The sequence below is a fragment of the Podarcis erhardii genome (assembly GCF_964252035.2).
Source record: "Podarcis erhardii genome assembly, chromosome: 10".
NCBI lineage: Eukaryota > Metazoa > Chordata > Lepidosauria > Squamata > Lacertidae > Podarcis > Podarcis erhardii.
Window position 1 is genome coordinate 58,452,558 of NC_138500.1, and position 23,856 is coordinate 58,476,413.

General features: G+C 42.9%; 1 protein-coding gene across 1 annotated transcript in view; it reads right to left on the reverse strand.

Moving 5' to 3' along the window:
- Positions 1–23,856, reverse strand: part of SLC13A1 (solute carrier family 13 member 1) — an 86,837-nt gene that overhangs the window by 17,725 nt on the left and 45,256 nt on the right. Inside the window, exons 3-8 of the mRNA XM_081877970.1 lie at positions 21,968–22,096; positions 20,916–21,052; positions 11,903–12,090; positions 11,733–11,790; positions 11,587–11,644; positions 7,210–7,373 (exon numbers count right to left, since the gene is read on the reverse strand). Coding sequence (XP_081734096.1) covers positions 7,210–7,373; positions 11,587–11,644; positions 11,733–11,790; positions 11,903–12,090; positions 20,916–21,052; positions 21,968–22,096 — 734 coding nt within the window. The remainder of the gene's footprint in view (positions 1–7,209; positions 7,374–11,586; positions 11,645–11,732; positions 11,791–11,902; positions 12,091–20,915; positions 21,053–21,967; positions 22,097–23,856) is intronic.

The following is a 23,856-nucleotide window of genomic DNA, read 5'->3' on the forward strand; positions in this document are numbered from 1 at the left end:
TGAAGCTAAGAAGAAAACTGCCAATTTACTGTGTTGTTTAATTGAAACTAAACAAGATATTCAGTATTACAATAATCTGCTAATTTATTTAGTATTTATTTACTGAGTATCACACTCTTTGTAATATGGTCTAAGCTTTTTATTGTGTGAGGAACTTCAGCTTTATGGAGGCTGAACTGAGAGACTGAAGAGATGTTTACTCTCTTTATGTCACCATACTGCTCGTCTAGAGCTCTTGTTTGCTAGGATTGCAGCCCCTTGCACTGACTTCTGCAGCCACCAAGTGGTGGGAATTAGATCAACTAGGGAGCATGAAGCGATCCGTCATATCACAACCGCTATACCCAAAAATAATTGGGCAAGACTGTGTCACAAAGCCCTCACAAAAGCTCTTTTAGACATCAGTCAGTCCAGACGATGAAACGAATTCCTGATCCACCCTGGCTAAGGGAATTAGCTTGAGTCATCAGAAACTACCCAATGAATGCTGAATGTACCATGATAGATAGGACCATGAAGCACTTCAATGGGCTTCATTCCAGCTCCATGTACATAATTGATTGAGCTCAGTTAATTGAGCAGTATAATGTTCAGCTGACGGGATTTAATGTTACAGCATTTTACAAAAGGCCTCCTCCACCTTATCCATGTAACAGAACAAACCACTTAATAATTAAGTAATTGTTAATTAAGTAATCCATAAACCACAGTTTGAAGTTCAGAGGGCCTTCTCGGTAGCAGCACCCACCTTGTGGAACGCCCTCCCATCAGATGTGAAGGAGATGAGTATATAACCTTTAGAAGAACTCTGAAGGCAGCCCTGTATAGGGAAGCTTTTAAATGTGTAATATTTTGTTATGTTTTTATATATGTTGGAAGCCGCCCAGAGTGATTGGGGCAACCCAGTCATATGGGCAGGGTACAAATAATAAAGTTATTATTAGTATTATTATTAGATAGCTCTGTGAGGAGGAATAGGGGTCTTCTAACAACTCTCAGCTCCCTTAACTACTGTCCCCAGGATGATTGGGGGCCAACCATGTGGTATAAAAGTGCTTTAAATTTATAGTGTGGATGGGGCTCAAAGTAGAAAATATGTTGCTGACTGTCTTTTTCAGTTCTCTCAACATCTGCAGTGTAACCTCCTGAGGCAGGGATGTATATACAAGGACCTTGACACAAGTTACACATTGCAAGTTCCCTTGAGTGACAGAACCCTCTCTGCATAGCAATAGCCTGAACTCGCCACATGTCAAAGTCAGATACAGATGCGCAGCTTAACAAACATAAAGAGTTTCTATAATGAGGAAAGGTTTCATTAAGACAAGAGCTTTGTTTGATTTTATTAAGCTCTCTCTGGGACAAAGGTGTCAGACTTGACTTGAGAGCTGCAAAATAGGCAAGGCAATTTCTTTGATGGGACCCTGCTCTGTTGGAGAATCTGTATGTGATTCTCCCAGGGCAGATAGCAAAAGTAATGTCATCCGGAATATACCGAAATCACCCAGCATACCAAGGTGAACTTGGAAGCATCCACCGTCAGGCTGCAGCTTCTATGCAATGGGCTGTGAGTATTGGCTGCAACAGAAAAAGTCTGGCCTGTGCTAATACTATTTCCACCTTCAATGAAACAAAAACTCATTTCACTGTCGTTAGTTGGCCTGGTAACAAGGGCCCATTGATCATGCCTAACCTTACTGTGTGAAGGCATCGGTGGCCAAAGCAAGTGACATCTCCTTGGGTATAGAGGTGGGGAAATAATTTGCTTTCCTTCCTCATTGCTCACCGTTTCATGTTTGAAATGGTAAAGCTACTCCGATGTGACTTCAAGCCAACACTCCTACTGCTTGACATTTCCTCTGAAATGTTCTTTCGCAGTGTGGGATCAGAGATTTATGGTGTCCTCCCGATCTAGCAAAAACTAAAGTCCTTCAGGGCACAGTAAAGGTGTCAGCATTCAGAGAAAATATTCATCACTGTGTGAAAAACGAAGGCACAACATGTTGTGGGAATGAATGCACCAGCCCAAAATCAGGAGGTTCACTGGCCCTGTGTACTTGAAAATACAGAGGCTGTGCTACCCAGTGATGAAGATGGTTTGCAGCGTAAGCTTATGTAACGATAATACCCAAACTAGGATTGTTCAGGCAGCCTCTTTGCCCAAGAAAAACACACTTTGGAGATGATCTGTTTGACCTTAGAGATTTGGACTATCACACTGATAGTAAAGGTAAAGGTACTCCTGACCATTAGGTCCAGTCGCGGATGACTCTGGGGTTGCGGCGCTCATCTCGCTCTATAGGCCGAGGGAGCTGGCGTTTGTCCACAGACAGCTTCCGGGTCATGTGGCCAGCATGACTAAGCCGCTTCTGGCGAACCAGAGCAGTGCATGAAAACGCCATTTACCTTCCCACCGGAACGGTACCTATTTATCTACTTGCATTTTGACGTGCTTTCAAACTGCTAGGTGGGCAGGAGCAGGGACCAAACAATGGGAGCTCACCCCATTGTGGGGATTCGAACCGCGACCTTCTGATCAGCAAGCCCTAGGCTCTGTGGTTTAGACCACAGTGCCACCCGCATCTCTTATCACATTGATAGGATCCTACAAAAACAAGACTGCATAACCTGTTTTAACAGCTCCCTTCTATCTCCACCTTCTTCCTCATGGCTGTTGCCGTGCAATCTGCATTAATAAATGTTTGAATTTAAGTGATTTATACCTGCAGTACTGACCTTGACCAAGCATATCAGGACAGACCTGGGGATAAGATTGTTGCTCTGCAACAGGGCTTTCATTATCTTAAGATCATTCTTAAGGTTTTGTATATTATGTTAGATTAACACACAAAACCACCATGGAGAGTGACTCTGAATCATCATGAAATGGAGCCTAGAGGAGCAGCTGTAACACGAAAAGCTGACGATATGAATGCCTTTTGCCTTTTGATAGCTCTTTACTCTGGGCTCTGTCATGTTCCCTCTGTTGATTGGCTTGTGTTTATGTTTTATATCCCTCCCTTTATTTATTTAGGGGATTTTTAGCTCACTCTTCATTAAAAAATAATCTCAGAGCAGGGCGCAGGATAAAACAGGAACATATAATGCACAATAAAATCCTGGTACATAAAACCAATAAAGCAGTACACTCATCATCACAATGAACAACAGTACAAGCCAGAGCGGGAAGGCTACCCAAATCCACATCCAGTTTGGTCAAAGGCTTGGATCAATTTGTGCTTTGGCACCCAAAGCCCTGCAAGGTCAGTTCTAGATGAATCTGTGAGGGGAGGGCATTCACATTCCCACCAAGTCTCCCCTTTAATTCCAGGGGCAGTCCTGGATTTACAGAAGCTGTCCCAGTTTCTGATTTGATCCCAGAATGTCCCCTTTTCCTTAGGACACCCCAGTGCTTTTTATCCCCTGGGGGGAAGCAGGGGGACACATACCCCTAAACATTTTGTGAATCTAAGTTTCACCTCATTGAGGGGCAGAATTTCAATATGAATAGGAAAATGAGAGTACCCCTAAACATTTTTTAAAAATAAAAAAAAGCACTGGACATCCCTATTTTCATCAGAAAAATGTTGGAGGGTATGGAGTTGTGGAACCTCGAGCCAAGGGAATAAGTAACTACACAACCTTTAGAATACATCTGAAAGCAGCCCTTTGTAGGGAAGGGTTTTTTAATGTTTAATGTTTTCTTGTGTTTTTATATATGTTGGAAGCTGCCCAGAGTGGCTGGGGCAACCCAGTCAGATGGGCGGGTTGTTGTTGTTGTTATTCCTGAATAGGACACCCCTATTTTCATCAGAGAAATAGCCCTTTTCACATGTTGCTGCGTCATCTGGCTCCAATTCAGCTGCTTTCTATGATTCCCTTTCTCCTTCCTTGCACATTTCATTTCACTTCACTCAAGTGGTTTGTTAGATTCTGAAAGATACCATGGGCAGCTGGCTGCAACTAGGAAGACTCGGGGATTTGGTTCAGTCCACATTTTCTAAGTGAAATGACCTGACTCACACCTCCTAGACTATTATGCAGCTCAGAATGCAGTAATCCTTCAGCTTTCATGCAATTCTGAATTTTGCGAGATGGTGCTCAACTCAAAAAAAAAGTTACCATGGTGTATATAAAAATATACATTTTAGATTAGAATGCATGTTTTGGGAAAGGCCTATTTTGTGGAGGCAGAGGGAATAAAATGCATACAAATAGGCATAGTTTTGTGGGGAGGGTTCTTTTTTTTTTTAGAGGAATTAGAGCAGGATGCAGAGGCGGGAGGGCATAAACTTATGAATGAAAACACGTGAAAGTGACATTGATGCAGAAGTGGGAAAGCATGAATGAAACTATGTTAAACTGACAGGAGTTGGAAATAGGCTGATCCACTCATCTCTAATTACAACTCAGAGAATGCACAACCACCTGAAAGTGAGAGGCGAGTAGCGGTGCAGTTAGGTAATTTTGGACCCTGAGATGACCCCATCTCTTCTCCAACCCTTGGGGATGGGGAATCTCAGGATCGTGGGTTTGAGCCTCACATTGGGCAAAAGATTCCTGCTTGTGTGGGCAGGGTGGTCCCTCCCCCTACCTGGCCTGACCACCTTGGCAACGCCTCCCCAGGAGAGATTGGGCAACTGGCTGAGGTAGGCGGAGACCTCCAGGTATCCCACCTGGGGAAGGCGAAGCCAAGCCTGTGTTAATGGTGCTGCACAGGGTCCAGGGGGCTGTGCACCCCATTTAATGTGGGGAGCGGTCATTCAGGGAGTTGGACTAGATGGCCCTTTTGTTCACTTCCAACTCTACAATGCTATGATTCTATGGCATGCACAGGAGACTCCAAGGAAGAAAAAACCAGGCTTTCACTCTGAACTGGGCTTTGGTCTGATCCAGCAAAGCAGCTCTTATGATCTCCAACAAAAACAATGGTGTTGCATGTCAATGCAAAGATGATCCTGGAGCTGTAATCAAACCAGGGATCATAACAAAATGCCCATCTATAAACAAAAAGGAGTTTTGTAGATCAATTCCTGGCATGCTTCCTCAGAAGAAAGCCTGCACTGTTAGTTGTTCAGGGTGGAATCACATAGGTAATTAGTTGGAGATGTGTTTTCCTCTGGTATGGTTATTATTCCCTTGCCTTGCATGTAATGAAGTTTGAAGGCTTTAATGTGTCCTTGCTTATTTGATTATATGTATGCTTTTATTTTATTTGCTTTAAAGTAACTATGATATATTCTCCTGTGTAAAATGCAGTTTAGGATGATGCAATTTTTAGCAAATTACAGGTGACAGATAGACAATATTCCAGGCAACTAGAAATCGCTTTAACAGATTAGACATATTTGGGACGCAGAGTGAAACTGACAGAATGATCCTTGATACTGCGGTTGTTGTCAATTAGTATCAAGTGTAAAAATTGCAGTTGCCTCAGAAATAGCATGAAGTTAAACATCATATATCTTCAGCTTTGAGAAAAGTTTCTTGGGGCAAAACTGTGGCACCATCATTTATAATTATAAAACATTTCTAAGACAGCCTCAGTGATTTCAATGAGTTTGTTAAAAGGAGGTAGAGCAAACCTGCAGAATAATGTTTTTAAGACGTTATTTTCCTTTTTTTTCCATTCTGCATTTCTGGCCTGTGTGAAGTGTTCCAGCTATAATATTGTGTCTATTTGAATGCTGTATTGTCCTGTGAGTTCATGGGGTTTGGACAAGGATCTTTGAGTCTAAATTCCTTTCCCCTCAGCTTCAGTTTACTACATCTACAGTGGAAATAACAGTGCATAGTCCAGCAAAAGTTGAATACTTTAAGTTCCATTGATTACAGCAGGAGGAATTTAAGCGTGTGTTTATGTCTCCCATTGAAATAACGATGAGCCTTAAAATTTCTGGATAGATATTGACCATTGGGACATCAAGGACAAAGACAATGGAATTGCAAAGCTTGGAATTCTTTATAGAGCATGGATGGATAGATAGTGATTGTGGTTCAGAAATTCTCTGGCCTTCTGCTTCTTTGTTTACTGCACAGTTAAAATATCATTGATTTGTAAAGTGGAAGTTGTAGTGGAGTGTTGTTGGCAGCTAAACTGCAAGAGCATCATCATGTGACTCACCTGAATGTTTAGCTAATCTATGAGAGATTTATGTGACCCAGCAGTAATAAGGTCAACTAACCTACAATACCATCACGTGGCTAGGCTCTTAAGTATATTTGGGGGACAGAGCTGGATTGGGATATAAAAACCTTATGTGGGATCATCTTAACAGATGGTCCTGGTTGTGGGCAGGCCCTCAACCCAGTTCCCCCACCTTGGCATGGGTGGAGCTATTGCCCTCACACCAGGGTGGCACCACGATTACCCAGGGCTATTGCCCAATCAATTTAAACAGGGTGATCATGGGGGAAAGTATAAAAGTGGCAGTGCGATGTGTGCCAAGCACCTGCTTCACGCTGCCAAACACCTGCCCACCCTCCCTTTAATTTAGGTGTCCTCTGGCCTTGCTTTGGACTTCGGTTGGTGGGCTGTCTTGGGATGGGGACCGGGTAGGAATTTTTTCCATTTGGCAAATTGGCACTGGCCACTTGGTTTTTGCCTACCTCTTAGCAATCGTCACAACTTTGTAAGGTTTGGCTGTTAGGCATTGACTTATAGTTGAGTGGGGGAGGGGAGGTCGGCCATCGCCTGCACCTCCATTTCAAGGGTATTCAGTTAAAGGAATCTGGGGCCTGGATCTTGTCCAAAGTCGGCTTGAAGGGCTAGGGCCATGCCAGGCCTCTGGGAACACCAGGGGAGATGCAGGCAGGTTCCCCCAAAGCAGCTCCCCTTTGGGTGGTTTACCCTTACAGACTTCCTGCAAAGGAGGCAGGAGTCCGATATAGTCTTTTGCCAATGCCTAAGCCAATACCGCTCACATTTCCTGTAATCAGTAAAGCTTTGGCCAAAAAATTCTGCCCAATAACCTTAAACTATAATTCTGTTTCTGTGTGTATTACTTTATTCTAATGGGGGTTGGCTTGAGGGTCTTGACACGCAACCCACTTGGCATCTGCCTTGGATCTGAACTGATTTTATGTATGTGTCAATCTTTTAAACTTTTTTTTTATTATTCCCAGTTGTTGTTTGAAGTGCTTTTATAAAAGGAAGGAAGTAAAAACAGGTTTCAGATTTAGAAGAACTTGTTTTGTCTCTTTTCTTACGTGTTGAAGTGCTCAGCAAAGATCAAGTTGGTTGAGGTTCCTGTGATGGTTGTCAGTCCGCCAATAGTTGATGAATAGGCAATGCACAGGCACATGACTTTACATATCATGTGGTCCCTTTTGTTTCGGTATTTTCTTCCGGTATCACTTGGTTCTGGAGTCTCCTTAAATAAGAAATGAAAAGAACAGTAAACATTTTCATTTTTGCCTAGTGACATGTGAAATCTTTGTTCAGAAATTGAAGGGGCTGAGATTTTTGCAAATCTTTTTGGAGGTTTTAGATAAAACACATTGTAGAGTGAAAACTCTTTGAAATAACCCTTGGTGTATTTCTGGCGCGTGTAGGTTTTTCAAATTTGTTGTTATTGTTCCTGGTTGATGAATCAGGAAGAATAGCAAATAATACATCCTAGAGTTCAAGTTGGCAAGAACAGCTTGGCCTGCAGAAACAGAAGCAGCCTCAGCTGCTCTTTCCCCTCCTCCATATTCTCGACTTGGTAAGTTTGTGAAAATATGAGAGAGGACAGAAGAAGGGGAAGAGGCAGATGGAAGATGCTGACACTGAGCCATAATGAGCAAAGGCAAGATGGAAGGGGGCTTGGCTCAGAATGCCTTGGGGATTATTGAGCTAGGAGAGAGCGAGAGTTTCTAAACCGTGCCATTTTATAAAATTCTTCTTCATCCGTACGAACAGTCTCACTGTGGTGGGCTCCAGCACAGGTAGTGGGAAAACGCTCACAGGAGATGAAAATCTGCATTCAGCATGGAAAAAGGATTCACCATAGAAGGCTTATTCTTCTCTCTCTGAGTGGTGTGAGGCTGTCACCATGAGCATCTGTCATTGGCTTGGGTGTAGTGGTGGCATGCCAGGGCTGAATCCTACACAAGCCTGCAACTCCTCAAGATGGCCTTATTATGAACCCTTGTAGCTGGAAGTCACAGCGAAATGGCTTCCCCACCACCCCATAGACCTCATGAGAACAGGTCCAACTTGATTGACCTGTGGGCAGGAGGAGGGGATATCCTTTTATTAAAAAAAAGCCTTGAAACATACTTTTTATCAGTGAAGCATTGACATACCTCTGCTGCATCTCAAATGCTCGGTGACGCATTCAAAAATAATAACTACATCACTCAAAATAAGACAGCTCAAATACATGCATGGTAATTGGAAGTTCTTGAGGCAAAATTAGCTCACTGTAGCTCAACATCTCTCTTGGCTCTGAGCTTTGGGGTCTGATATTGATATCCAACCCATTCTACCCCATTCTTGTTTGATTTGAACGATCTCACATGGGGACTGAATTATGGAGCATCTCAAAGGGATCAAATATTTGTTAAGGTCTGTTAAAAAGTCTGTCTGATGCACAGGTTTTCACACCAGAATACTGGTAAATAGAAAGAGAAGAGAGTCATGTTTGCAGGTGGTGGGACAGGTTTGGTTGTAGCAAAATGGTGACAGACGTGTACATTTAAAAGAAAAAATGCATCAGTCTCTTAGGTAGGCACTCGTGGATGCTGTGCTTTTGGTCCCCGCAGCCTGGAGTGCAGGGAGAAAAAGAGAGGGAGGAAAATGTGTGGGCACACAATTTTAAGACCACTATCCCCAGACTTCAACTACTAATGTCCTAGGGCTCATGCACACTTTTATTTGATCCGCATTTTGATCACATCATGTGCCGATTAGTTCATCTGGGTCTAAGAGGTTTTCTCGTTGTTCCACAGCTGTGCCTTGTGAAAATCCCACCGAACCAGAACTTATCAGATGTGCAAAGAATTCAGGGAAGGATTTTCCTTCTCTGAGCTTCAATTCAGCAGGTAAGATTTTCACAAGGCGCAACAACGAGAAAAGCTCTCAGGCCTGGGGGAATTAATCAGGGCACAATACAATCAAAATATGGGCCCAGTGAAAAGTGTGGATGAGCCCCCAGGCTAAGAACTTCAACCAAACATGGATTTCTGAAAATGAATTCATATAGTTAGTTGGGTTTAGTGCATTTCTCCTTCCCTGTCATGTCCGTTTACTGAAACGTGTCAAGGAATGACTTTTTCATCCATGATGCACTTTAAAGACTCCACTTACAGGGGGATGGCTTGGAGCCAGGGGTTAATGAAGCTGATCCGAGTCTCAAGATAAGAATTCACGAGTAATCATTACAAAGCAGAGTTACAAATTGCACCACAGTTCTTGTTCCAAGACTTGGCAGCGACTTCACAGTCAAACTAGGGCCAGGGGTAAACTGAGTCCAAGGAGGAAGATCTAGGGGAAGGATCTCAGTGGGAGGGAATTGGTTTGGCATGCAGAAGATTGCAGATTCTACCCCCAGAAGCTCCAGGAAGGGCGGGAGAGCTGCTGTCATTCAGTGTGGACAATACTGAGCTAGATGGACTTAGGTTCTGGCTCAGTTTAAGGCAATATTCCCATAAGACGAGGAAGAACATGGATGCAGAAACCAGTGGAGAATATTGCAGCAGGAACCATTAGCGGGATGGATTAACAGCTGGAGATACAAGGGCAGTAGGCAGGGCTCAAGAAACCTGCCAAACCCAACAAAACCTATAGTATGACAATGCCTTTCTTAGGACCAACTGAAAAGTCACAAAGTCATGAGCAAGTCCTAACATTTGCTCCTGACTTATTGGCATTTTGTTTGTTCCTAATTACCACCATGTAGGTTTTGGATTTCATCAACATGGCTAGCTGCATCCTTTTCTTTAATTTGGAGACTTCAAAAGCTCACTCACAATTTTGTATTATACCATATTGCAGATTACCCGAAAGGCAGGATACTAATAATTTTAATAAAGAAATAATAAATGTGTAGACTTTGGGGTTTTTTTGTCCAGTGGATCAACAAGACCACCTACATTATTATTATTTTTTAGTTATTTGGAAAGCCAACAAAACATTTCTCATAGTTGGAATTCAACTAAATAAAAAGGGAGATGTCTAATCAGGATTTTATAAAGCATGTTCTGCATCATGGAGAGCACGTGTTGCGGTGGGGGCCGCCAGGACACTCCAAAGTTGGGGACAGGCTAATTGATCGTTGGCCACTGATGCAATTGGGGCTTCCCTTGTTGTTGGGAAGAAGTTAATGTTGCCATTTGTTGACTGACAGCCAGAAATGCTTAAACTCCTTGCACGAGGCTAGGGCTTCCTCTTTTCGCCCGTGCAATGGATTGCCTGTCCCCCCTTCCCTAGAATTAGGGTTGTTCGCTTTGACCTTGCTATGCCTGTCATGGGGTCGTCTGCTCTTGGGGCAGGGACCCGGTAGGAATTTTGTCCATCTGGCTGATTGGCTGGGGCCATTTGGTTTTTGCCTACTGCGTAGCAAATCGTCACAACTTGTAAGGTTGCGGCTCGTCATTGGTTTATGGTTTGGTTGGTTGAGGGGCATAGATTGGCTGTGCCTGCCTCTCTAATGCTGCTGCTGCAAGGGATTCCGTTAAAGGAATCAGGGGCTAACTATTGCTTGTCCCCTCTGTCAAGGGGGTTCGGGCCATAGCAATGAGCTCCTGGTTGCATTTGGGGAGGGCTGAGGGCAGCTTCCCTGCTCCGTTGCTACCCCCAAGTGTATTCCCCTTTTCTGACTTTCGCATCGTGGGGAATGTCAGTCTGTCCCCCATGGGGGGGGGGGGCAGATAGTCGCAACCAATGCCTAAGCAACCACTCACATTTTTGTATTTTAATAAAGTTGTGGCCAAAATTATGCCAAAAACCTTAAACAAAAATTCTGTGTGATGTGTGAGTTATTGGGGTGGCCTTGGGGACCTCAACACATAACTAAGGAACATTTTGCAGCAGTGGAGACTGTAATAAGGGGCACCCATTACGGTATGTTTTGAAAATCTTCCACAATCTTCTATGAGACTCTGATTCCCTCTTGCAAGAGATCATTGTTTAAAATCATCTGGCAGCCCGACACGGACAAAGGACATAAAACAATATGAAAACAAAAGAATGAGGATCTCAGCCGGAGTAATTAAAACAAGTTATGCATCTGAGTGGGCCAAAAGGGCAAACAACAATATAATATTTTGGCTGCTCAGTGTGAAATGGATCTCTACAGGGACTCTTCTTCAGCTCATCCTTCTAAAGAGAATGACCTGAAGAGAAAACCAGTTGCTGCAACCCAAAAATTGGAAGGAAAAGTAGCACTCTTTCTCGTTTCCTCTTTCAGCTTTATGTGCTTTTCAAGGCCCAAATTAATTCTGTTGGACCTGAAAGAAGTGACCAGAGAGGGTTGTGCCCACAGCACTCTCTCAAAAACCCAAATGTGTCAATGGACCTAGAGAAATTAGTGACCCTGACCTACTAGGCTGATATCAAACCATAATTTCAAAATTAAAATGCCACGATTGCTTATGAAGTACCTTTTCCTTCTCAATCTTGCACACAGTGTGAACTGCATGAGCAGACCCGTTGCTGTATCTGGAAAAAAGAAACATGCAGAGTTTATAAGTGATCTGCTGTGCTTGAGCAAACTGATATAATATACGTGATCAAAAATTAATTTTACCCATTAGATTGCATTGTTTTCTCTTTCCAGCCAACTGCTTTGCATTCATCAATATCTTCTATTTTAAAAGAGAGAGGGAGAGAGGTGAAAAGTTGAATTTGAGGGCTTCAGTTTAGCTGGTCTTTCCCCAGGGAAGGTAAAGGTGGGAAACGTCCAGCATCCCTGCATACCATCGAGTTCCAACGCGTGATTGGTGGCTCCATTTGCATGAGTCATTTCCAAGCCATCCACTTCAGCTTCAGCACTGATGATTTGCTGAGCCACTGCCTCTACGATGGGCATCACCATAGCAGCCGCGGAGGTGTTGCTAAGCCACATAGACAGGAAGGCACAGCTGATCATGAAGCCAAGGGTGAGCCTGAAATGAGAAGCACCTCCATGTATTACTCTACAATCAGCCCTCAGCTTAAAACAAAGGAATGGTTCTTTGCCATCAGAATGAGACCGAGTTATCATCATCTTCATGAAAGAGCTTGAGTTAACAAGTTTGCTACCAAATGAAGTTTTCCACAATGTGGAACCACTTGAGCTCAGACATGTGCCAACCACGGCTGGTGTTTTGGTGCCTTTCAAAGATTTATCTGTGTTCTCAGGCTTCCACTGATGCTTAGTCCCTGATTAATGTTAATTTGCCCCAGATAGCTGCTGTATTATTATTATTTTTGAAGAAGTTGTTACTGTTTAAATGTTGTAACTCCTTTAAAATATCATCAACTCTCTTCTGATGTGCATTCCCTTGGGAAGCTATAAGCAAGGCGGTGTAAAAATACATACACAAATAAATAATTCCCGGAAAATAAATCCAGACACAGCACACCTGTGCTGCTTACTTTGGTCAACAGGCTATACTGAGCTGAAAGTTGATTCAGGGGTAAATAATATACTACAGGCCCACCAGTTGCTGTGACACACACACACACACACACACACACACACACAGAAGACAGATGAATGAGGCAGGGTTATCAAGTTCCTTGCAACATACATGTGTTAACACAGCATTTTCAGCCACTCCAGCATCATAGGAGTCTTGTAAGGGAATGTTAGAGACAACTGTTTTATCTCAAGTCAGACCACTGGTCCATCTAAGTCAGTCTTGTGTTTATAGTAGCTAGTATTGGCTCTCTAGGGTTTCAGACAGAGTATTTTCCTGAACCAGGGAGCTTCTGCATCATGTGCTTCTCAATGAGCTACAATGCTTCCCTATGCTCACATGGTCAAGCTCCAGAATAACCTTCTTTGCCCTTCCGTACTCAGGAACCAGAGATTATGCACCCATCCAATTAAAATCAACAATGGGAGGCACAACATAATAAGATGGAGGGCAGTTGTAGAGAACTTTTGGCCCTTCAGATGTTACTGAACTACAACTCTTATCTTCCTTAGCCTTTGGCTGTTGGGATTTTTAGCTTAGTAACATCTGCAGAGAGGCACCATTACAAAGAAAATGGATGACAAGACCTCAAAGGACCAGGTCATGAAGCTCATCTTTAGGAGAGATGGTTCAGTCTATTCAGACAATAACAGAAACAGCCTTGTAAACTTTCTCTGGTAAAAATGCCCTAGATCACACCCCAACTAACTGCATAGTTATGGAGTACATTCTGGTAAAGGCAATAATTAAAATGGATTATGAAAATTTACAAGAATTGTAGTTTCACCAATTGATGGTTTGTTTGTTTTTTGCTGTGAAAAAGGCTTTTCGAAGGACAGCAGGTTGTGCAATGGACTCCTCTCGTATATTTCGACACTCTGGGACCAGGGCTGTGTCTTCATGATTTATGATGTATAGAATGCATGGCTACTTGGACAAGTCTCATTAGAACATCCTAAATTAGTTCAGTTCATCAGATTCCCATTTAGCTTGCTGGCCCAAAGTCCTTCCAGGTAAGCTGATGTTTTCTTACCTAACCAAGAGACAGTTTATCTCCACACAGGTAGGCACTGAAAAACAGTTGCACGGAACCTGCACTCTCAGTTTGCAGTTGTATGTGTGGCAGCAGTACAGTGCTAAATGGGGATCTACTTTACTCCCCAAACCAGTGCCCTGATTCATTCCTTTGCAATAGTCACCCCACATGTGCAACTTGGAACTATACTTTCACTGACTCCATGTTCTTGCTGTGTAACAGGGTAGGGAATCTGTAGCCTTCATAAGATGCTGGAGTTCCATGATCGCTAACCAGCATGGCCAAGGACTAGGATTTGTGGTTGTTGTAGCCCAGTGGCACTGTGGGTTAAACCACAGAGCCTAGGACTTGCCGATCAGAAGGTCGGCGGTTCGAATCCCGCGACAGGGTGAGCTCCCATTGCTCGGTCCCTGCTCCTGCCAACCTAGCAGTTCGAAAGCACATCAAAGTGCAAGTAGATAAATAGGTACCACTCCTGCGGGAAGGTAAACGGCATTTCTGTGCGCTGCTCTTGTTCGCCAGAAGCAGCTTAGTCCTGCTGGCCACATGACCCGGAAGCTGTACGCCGGCTCTCTCGGCCAATAAAGCCGAGATGAGCGCTTTATCCCGAGTCGGTCACGACCGGACCTAATGGTTAGGGGTCCCTTTACCTTTTTAGCCCAGTATAAGTTTCTCTTTCTATTTTGTTTTCCTCCTGCCTGCTCTCTGCTGCTTCAGCTTCTCTCCTCCTTGCACCCCCATCCAAGCAAGCCTTTTCTGTAAAGATTCTCCAGCCATTTCTATTTTATTTTTAGGCTGCTTCTCTGGGCAAACTTCCAAAACAACAAAAGAAAATGAGCATCATTTTAAAACTTTAAACAATCACTCCACACACACACACACACACCCCCCCCACACCCTGGAAATAGCAAAACTCAGACCGGTACCCATCTAATAAACATCAATCTTGGAAGGGGTGTGGGGATGGTCTTCAGGGCCAGCCCAAAAATCTGCAGTGTAGAAATTTCACACTGGTCCAGTGGAAGAGAATTCCATCACCATGGGGCCACCAAAGAGGAGGCTCTCCACCTTATTATCTAGGGGGTGAACATACCAGGAGAGACTCAAGTGGATATTAAATGGATCAGCTATCTTCAGCAATGCTATTAGGTCTTCTGGATAGATTAGTATCCATTCCTATTTCCTCACCAAGATTTCACTGCCAATTCCATGTGCCCCAAACCCTTCCAAATGGGATACTCATTTCTTTGACGCTGCCAACTTGGTAACCTTGCATACTTCGCTGAAGTTGCTCCCACAGCACAGTGCTGGAGATGGTGAAAAATGATTTGGTCAAACTTTAACTTGTGAAAGCACAACCTTGTCTACGTAAGAAACGATTATGAGGTACATGCATCACCTACACCATTTTTACTTCATAACAAGTGGTCCTAGATTGGATAATTTTTACAAAGATTGCAGAGACCTTTGGAATCGGTGTGGATGGAAAGCATTGCATAAATGTTAATGATTACTTAAGGTAAGGGCAGGCCCCTTGAAAAATGCAAAATGACTTTACAAGTTATTTGGGTGGCACGACCCACATCCTGGCTGATGAAATCTCGTCTCCTCTGAAATAAAGCTGCTTGCTCCTACATTATAGGGGCACCAAATTGTGATCAGGTTACATTTCAGTTCTGGATAATTTCTGCCTATTATGCCTACCTCTTATTAAATGGATGATAGTCATTATTGCAAAAGGCTCTAGATGAGCCCAATTGAACCAGTTTATTTATTTTAAGGTCAGACTAAACATAGACTATTAATGGTAATTCTGAAGTTCTGAATGTGATGGTCAAAATGTCCTGCAAATAAATTTGAGGCACTTTCAATCCTCCTACAAAAACTTTGGTCAGGAACAGAGCTCTCAGCCTTTTGCCAGTTTAGCAAAGTCTTGCCAGAGGCAACATCCTTGCTTCTTCCAGGAACGGGGGAGAAATCCAACCCGTTCGCTTCTCCAAATGATGTATTTATCCAACCAAAAAATTCATACTTCTTTGTTTTTTAGCAAAAATAAATTTTAAAAGCCACTTAGAGACCTAAATGACGTGAAAAGCGGGGTATATTATTAATAAGTAAAAATTTATATTATCAGGGGACATGGCAAAAATGCAGAAATTAGGCAAAAATGCATACCAAAAAGTATGTATGGGGGGCATACAAAAAGCCATACTTTAAATATAATACAAACTCAACGTGTAAACTAAACTTAAGATCTGAAAAATGAGAAACACAAAGGAGCTGAAATTGGCAGATCAACCTGTCCATGCTTCTTCCACTTTTGGGATAAGGTTATGAAATCCAGTCCCTTCTGGGATTTGTAATTTCTAGAACTAGGCAAAGGCAACTTTGCAAATTCTAGAAGGTATCTGGATATGACTGGATTTCATAAGCAAGGATAGGGGATGTAAACATCTCGTAAGAAAGCAAATTCCATACTTCTCCCCCTCTATTTGGGGGGGGGGGAATACACTACTGCTGTGTGTATGTAACAAAATAATGAAGGCAAGGATGATTTACAGCAGTGGAATGTGATGCTGAGATGATGAGTGGAATCAGAGTAAGAGGTGGAGAAAGTCATCTGAGAATGACAGTCGAAGGCCTTGCATAAAGAGAGGAGTGAATGGATAGGAAGGAGAGAGGAGAAAAGACTGGTGGGTCAGGATAACTGCTGAAGAGGGAAGTCACTGTGCTTTGTTTTGTCAAGGATGGGGGACCCATGGCCCGCCAGGTGTTGCTGGACTCCAACTCCCATCAGCCCCACCCAGAATGGCCAAAGATCAGGGATGATGGGAGCTGTAGTTCAGCTACACCTGCATGCTCTGCATCCCTGGGCAAAGGTGTTAAATAGAAGCATTATTTATTATTTTACATGCAGCAATGCCTTGTTCTGTGTTTTTCCCCCTATATACATAAAATGGGGGATTCTAGGAAGCCATTTCTCATCGCATATGCTGGTTTGGGCTTTTTGAAAGCAGAGTCCCACTTGTCTCTGCAATTCAGTAGATGATGGTAGTAGGGCATTTGTGGGGAGGTTATAAGCAGTCTGGCCTCTGTGGGAGAGTGACCCCAGTGATCTTTAGGGGCCAGGGCCTTGAACAGGAAACGGGAACCTCACTGAATATATGAATGTGCCTGTTGGCTAGCCAGTCCTATAGTGGAATGGGAGATTCTAATAAACTGATTCTTATTTTTTAAAAAATAAAGGTTGGGAGGGGGAGGGACAGAAACTGCCTGCAGAGAAGAAAAAGAATTCTTCAGAAAAGAAGAAGGGGAAATAAAGGAATTGCTTTATTGCAATCTCTTTTTGATAGCAAACAATTTATAAACCAGCATTCAAATGATCATTATGTACCCAAGAGTGTAAAATTATTCCCAATAGATTTGCGGGTTGAAAACTGACTGATGATCCCTGTTCTAAAGCGGATTCTGGAATTGCTGTTTGACTTGCTTCTTGGTTCAAGTCTGAGGCAACTCTTGAGTACCGTTGCTTATTTTAGGGTTCCAGTATTCTTAACATTAAGGGACGTGGGTGGTGCTGTGGGTTGAACCACAGAGCCTAGGGCTTGCCGATCAGAAGGTCAGCGGTTCGAATCCCCGCAACAGGGTGAGCTCCCGTTGCTCTGTCCCAGCTCCTGCCAACCTAGCAGTTCAAAAGCACAAAGTGCAAGTAGATAAATAGGTACCGCTCCAGCGGGAAGGTAAATGGCATTTCCATGCACTGCCTGTAAAGCGAGATGAGCGCCACAACCCCAGGTTTGTCCGTGACTGAACCTAACAGTCAGTGGTCCCTTTACCTTTACCTATTCTTAACATTGTGTCATAGGAGAATGTCACCAAGTGAAACTAACTGCACCACCATTTCAGGAAAAGCTTCACCTGCTAAACTTCTGTCTGCCACACAGGTGGCTTTGCAAGCAGTGAAGATAACAAACATTCTCAGTCTTCATTTTCCCTTTTAAACCAAATGGCATCAGTGGCCTGTCTGATGAAGTAGTAATAAGGATAATTATTTTGCTGTTCTTGTTTTTTAAAAACAAAAACAGTGTTTGCGTATTAAAGTACAATATATTATTACAGGAGGCCAGGTGACCACTGGATGGCAGGCAGGCATGCTTACAAAATTCTCCCCATCCAAATTTATTTCTGGTTTCTGGGTTTCTGAATCATCTGGTCTAGTTTGCAAGCCCCACCAATGCCTAAGGAAGCTGCCATCTTCTATTTTTATTTTCAGGCTCCATGGAGGCCACTTCAAATGCTTAGCCTGCAACAGTTTTAATTTCTTTCTGTTGGTTCTTTAATCTTCTTAATTCTCACCCCACCCACCACCTGTGCATATTGCTAAAACAGTGAAAAGGGGTGCTCATCCATTGGATTGCTTGCGCAGATCAGTAAGAAAGACAGAAAAGCGAGGCGGACAAATGAAAGGAAAATAAAGCTTCAGCAAACTATGCCCGTTCCGGAATTAATTTTAGAAAATGCCCATGTTAAATCAGAGGAAAGGATGAGCAAATCCATGAGAGAACAGGGTGGAACCAAGGTAATCCACTCATCATTTGATGGGCACGTTCAATTGCAGAGACAAAATCTGGAGCAACAGTCTACACCTTCCTCACAACACTGTTGACATCTTGCTGTGGGCTTAGAAAACACACACACACACACACACACACACACACACACACACACTGTGAAATCAGCCTTGATCTGTTCATGTGCTGGGCTTTCCTCTGCCCCCCCCCCCCCCCTGCATTTTGTGAAACCAGCCAGACTATTGATGAAGAGGTTAGGTAAGATATATTTGTGGATTCCATATTTACGAAATGGGTGGCTTCATCATCTCTTTCCCATCTCCTATCTTAGCTTTCTAGTTACTCCTAATGGCCAGGTTTAGCTCTTTGGCGCCTTACAATCATGATGAGATCTTATTAGGTGAAGAAATAATGATACTCCAAACCAAAACTGTGATCAGTCTTGCAGGCAGGGATGTACACACAAGCATGGTCCTCGGGGTCTTCATGGTTCACTGAGGTCTCCCGTTTCACCCATTCTGCTTTCCCTAACTGTGCTAATTTACCATCATCAAGTGAGAAACTGACAACTCCTTGCTTCCCCTATCACAGCAGCATCTGACATTTCAAGAACCAGAAAGCCTGCAATGCTGGCAAACTGCTTTTGGTCTTGCTGATTGGATTGACAGGGGCTACCTGACCCCTTACGAACAATAAAAAGGAGCACAACATGATATTTCATTTCTCCTGTCTTCTTGTTTGTAACAGCTGTCAGCAATATTTTGGGGGGGTGGAAGGGGTGGGCTTAGTCTTCTTATCTGTCTGCAATAAAACTGCTTAGCACTACCTCAGCTTTGGATGGAATACTAACGATGAGATAATGTACAAAAGATCTCTCACTTGCTTAATACCAGTCATTAAGAAGTATGAGTCAGAGCTGTTCACAAATTCATCTGCTATTTTGTTCTGAGCCGTGCGCCACTATTGCCAATAACAGAAGTGTTTCGTGTAAAACTCGTCTTCTCATCCCAACGATATGTATAATTCAATTTTGGCAAAAGGCTGGCCTTAGCAAATCTCTTTAGCAACCAAATAGAACTGTAATTATGGCTTCTAAATGGCAGTGGTGTAGCATGGGTTGCTAGTGCCTGGGGCAAGGGTTAGGGTTCCTGTGGTTCCTGTCAGGGCTGGGCAGCAGTGATGGAGGTGGGAAAGGGTCTTCCCAGCAGTGAGAGAAAAGCTGGGGATGGGAGACCAGTGGTGGCCATTTATTTTATTTACAGATAGGTAGCCGTGTTGGTCTGCCATAGTCAAAACAAAACAAATTCCTTCCAGTAGCACCTTAAAGACCAACTAAGTCAGTTCTTGGTATGAGCTTTCGTGTGCATGCACACTTCTTCAGATACACTGAAACAGAAGTTTCCAGACCCTTCTATATAGTGAGAAGGTGGGGAGGGGTATTACTCAGAAGGGTGGTGGGAATGGGTGATTGGCAGATAGCTGTGATGAGCCTGTTGACGACTCTTAACGACTGCAATAGGTCTTACAGGAAAAAGCAAGGGGTGAAAAGGTGAAAAATGGCTTTGTCATGTATAATGAGATAAGAATCCAAGGTCTTTGTTCAGACCAGGTTTCTCCATGGTTTTAAGTTTGGTGATAAGTTGTAATTCAGCAGCTTCTCTTTCCAGTCTATTTCTGAAATTCCTTTGTAGTAAAACAGCTACATTCTATACAAGATCTATACAAGACATTCTATACAAGATCTCAAAGTAGCACCCACATTCTATACAAGATCTATACAAGACATTCTATACAAGATCTCAAAGTAGCACCCACATTCTATACAAGATCTATACAAGACATTCTATACAAGATCTCAAAGTAGCTGTTTTACTACAAAGGAATTTCAGAAATAGACTGGAAAGAGAAGCTGCTGAATTACAACTTATCACCAAACTTAAAACCATGGAGAAACCTGGTCTGAACAAAGACCTTGGATTCTTATCTCATTATACATGACAAAGCCATTTTTCACCTTTTCACCCCTTGCTTTTTCCTGTAAGACCTATTGCAGTCGTTAAGAGTCGTCAACAGGCTCATCACAGCTATCTGCCAATCACCCATTCCCACCACCCTTCTGAGTAATACCCCTCCCCACCTTCTCACTATATAGAAGGGTCTGGAAACTTCTGTTTCAGTGTATCTGAAGAAGTGTGCATGCACACGAAAGCTCATACCAAGAACTGACTTAGTTGGTCTTTAAGGTGCTACTGGAAGGAATTTATTTTATTGTTATTGTTTAGTTCATGAAATTTTTACACTACTTGATTGGTTTAAAAAACACACCCTCAAAGCAGTTTATTTTTCTTTTGAAATTTTGCACACACACCCAAAGTTTTGTTCCTAGGGAAACAGCCCCTCTACTCCTCCCACACACACCATATACTTTGTGATACTTTGCACACAAACCCGCCCAACCTGCCCAAAAGTTGCTACTTGAATCGTGCTCCAATCACAATTACATAACACTGAAAATTCCAACAGGTGAAGCTTCTATTATTGCCAGGGAGCTACAGTGCTGGGGAGAGTAGCATCTGCAGAATTTCTTCTTATTGTGCAGTTTTATAAAGGACAGGTGAAGGAAAAAGCTGGCAAGTCTACTTGCACAACAGAGCCAAAGGGGTTTTCAGTATATCAGTTTCTTTTGTCAGTATGCTACATACCATGCAGGGTTAACACCCACCAGCATCACCATTTTCAAGGCAATTCTCTTGTGCAAATTCCATTTCTCTATTGACGTTGCCAAACAAATCACTCCCGTTAATAGCAGATGAAAATCTTTGAAATAAGCAGATGCCACCTAAAAGCAAAATTCATTTTGTTTAGCTAAATGTGTGCTATTTAGCTACCATGATTCCATCTCAGGAAAATAATGAGCTGTACAATTTGTGGAGGAAAATCGAAACGAATGAAGCTACCTAGATGTATAAAGAGAAACAACAGGGACTTCAATCCACACGAATGCTCTTGAAACCAGGAGTTGCTGTTACTAGAGGAATAAAATTAAACTAAAATTAAACATGGGGTGTGTTTGGGGGGGCATAGACCTGGATTCTAGCACCATCTCTCTGTCCCAGCAGCAAACCCAAAATATGGAGTTCAACCACCTCTCCGTATTCTCCAGCTTTGCCCAGTCAAGATGTCTACAAATCTGGTGCAACAGTTGGACTTGGATGGGCCTAATGGGAGTTGGTGGAAGGCATGGGAGGTGGGAGCCAGCCTGGTGATGGGCCATAAGAAACTCAGAAGAATGAGAAGGCAATGAAACCAATTTCTCCAGTGCAGAAAGGGTTCTGCAAAGGAGCAGGCCGTATCCATAAAGGGAGTGGTAGCCAGTGCTTGGAAGAAAGTTGGAAAATCTGAACTTTTGGCCCAGATTGTATCAGGTTTCAGGGGCAAATGGGATGTGAAATTTCAGGTTTCATTACTGTTGTCTCCTGTGTTTCAAAGTGGTAGCAAGGGGCATAGTGGTTGTGATTCCCTTGCTGTACTTCTAGACAGCACCAGTCTCCCCAGCCCACCAGAATGGGCTCAGTAGGGATGCTTTGAGTGTGTCCCAGGCCTCGAGGCATTAGGATTTGTATAAATTCACCATTAAAGAAAGCAAATAAAGCAATCAAATGGTTTGATGTTTGGGCTACCAAATATATGGGCAGTTGGAGTAGTAGAAGGGAAAGGAAAGGAACAACAACAACAACAACAACAGGAAATTTACCTGTTTGGAAGCCATAATTCCGAACAATGGGAACATAAAAGCAGGAAGTAACGCTGAAACGGCCAAGGGTAATGCTTCTGTGAGCCAAAAGATGGCCACCACAAATAACGTGTAGGCACATTCTGCTTCCTAGAATTGAAAAGAGAAAATAGAATGAAAGAAAATCAGATTGAGATTTCTGTAGTACAACATGAGCAATCAGACAGAAAACATTATAACCCCTGACTGGAAAGAACGATAAGATATAATGGCGAGACTCTCCTCTTCAACTAGAATCCAGCGATTTCCCAAGTCACATTCACAATGTTGCTGATATAGCAGAAACTTCTGTTCTTTGAGTCATGTTCCAAGAAGGATCACCTGAAGAACAAAATAATAGCTATCTGCCATGGCCATTTGCTTTCAAATTCTAAATATTATGTTTTATTTATTTATTCGTTGTTTTCCACAAACTGTTGATGGAACAGACATTTGAGGGGAGGCACTGCGTTGCAAAGGGGCTGCATCTCAATGAAAGAGCAGGGTGCTATGAATGAATAAGGTTCCAGTTTCGATGGCGGACACCGCCAGTTAAAAGGACCAGGTAGCGAAAGACCTCTGCTTGAAATCAGAGTAGACAATACTGAACTAAGATAGAGCAACGGAATAAAGTTGATACCTTTGTTGGCCTCATGTGGGGTGGAAGACTGTGCTTTGTCCAAAGAGTCTTGGCGCTTTGTCAAAAGCTATATATCCATTTCCACTCTCCTTCCACCCAACTTTTATGGCCAAAAAAATGTTACTTCAGATTCCTCTGGAGGAACATGGTGGGAAACACAACACCTGCCACCTACCTGAATACCTCAGAACAATAATAGCGAGAAACGGGGATCGTTTCTCTGTGAGGAGACTGGCGATTCCACTGGTGGGTGAATGTCACAATATTTTGTGAATACACTCATGCGTAGCCTTATTTTGAATTAGCAATATTTTCACCCAAAATGAGACATCTACATTTAACTTTAAAATGATATGAAAAGATGTTAGGACATCCCTATTCTCATCAGAGAAATTTTGGGATGTCCCTCTTTTCATCAGAAAAATGTTGGAGGGTATGTTTCCAGTCCAGTTGCTGGTACAGCTGATACATCTGGAAAAATAATTATTTCCTCCTTTCCCTCTGATGACAGCCCTTTAGAATAGGAATTTTCTACTGAGATTCAGGGACATTGGAACTCGATGTTCCCATGCTCAGAATTTCATCTGGTGAAAGCCACATCCATGCCAGGTATGAGTTTTCCATTAACATATATATTTCATTAATACCAAATCAGCACATCAATATGAAAGTTACTGATCCTGAACCATCTGTACTCGTTTATTTAAGGTGGGGTGTGGAGGACAACCATACAGACTGTCATAGCCATCTCTGAATTAGCGGGACATTTCCCCACATTTTGCCTCAAGATATTTAAATGAAATGCAGAAGCCAACACAGAGTTAAATGCAAAATTGATTTTGATCATCTGCCGGGGCGGGCGGGGGGGGGGGGGCAGAATCTGGGAATGTGGATTGGTACAGGCCAAGGCTTTCAAAAAAAGAAAAGGAAAGAAAAGGAAGTCAAGATATTTATTGACTGAAATTGAGTCTTGGCCAAACTACGCATCACGCTGTGCTTAACGTGCAGTGTTTAGTTAAGTTTTGGTTGATTAAATAACAGGCATGGGGGAAGGTGATTCCACTGTAAACACTTATTTCTTCACTCTTCACCCAGAAAGGAAATTCCCCACAACAATGACTTAGAATGGAAGGCAAGAGGTGGGGAAGGCACCAAATTTTGGCATCGTACAGGGGGCCACTGAAATTTGAAAGCTTGCCACTGTACACAGAAGCCCATCTGAGTTCCTTAT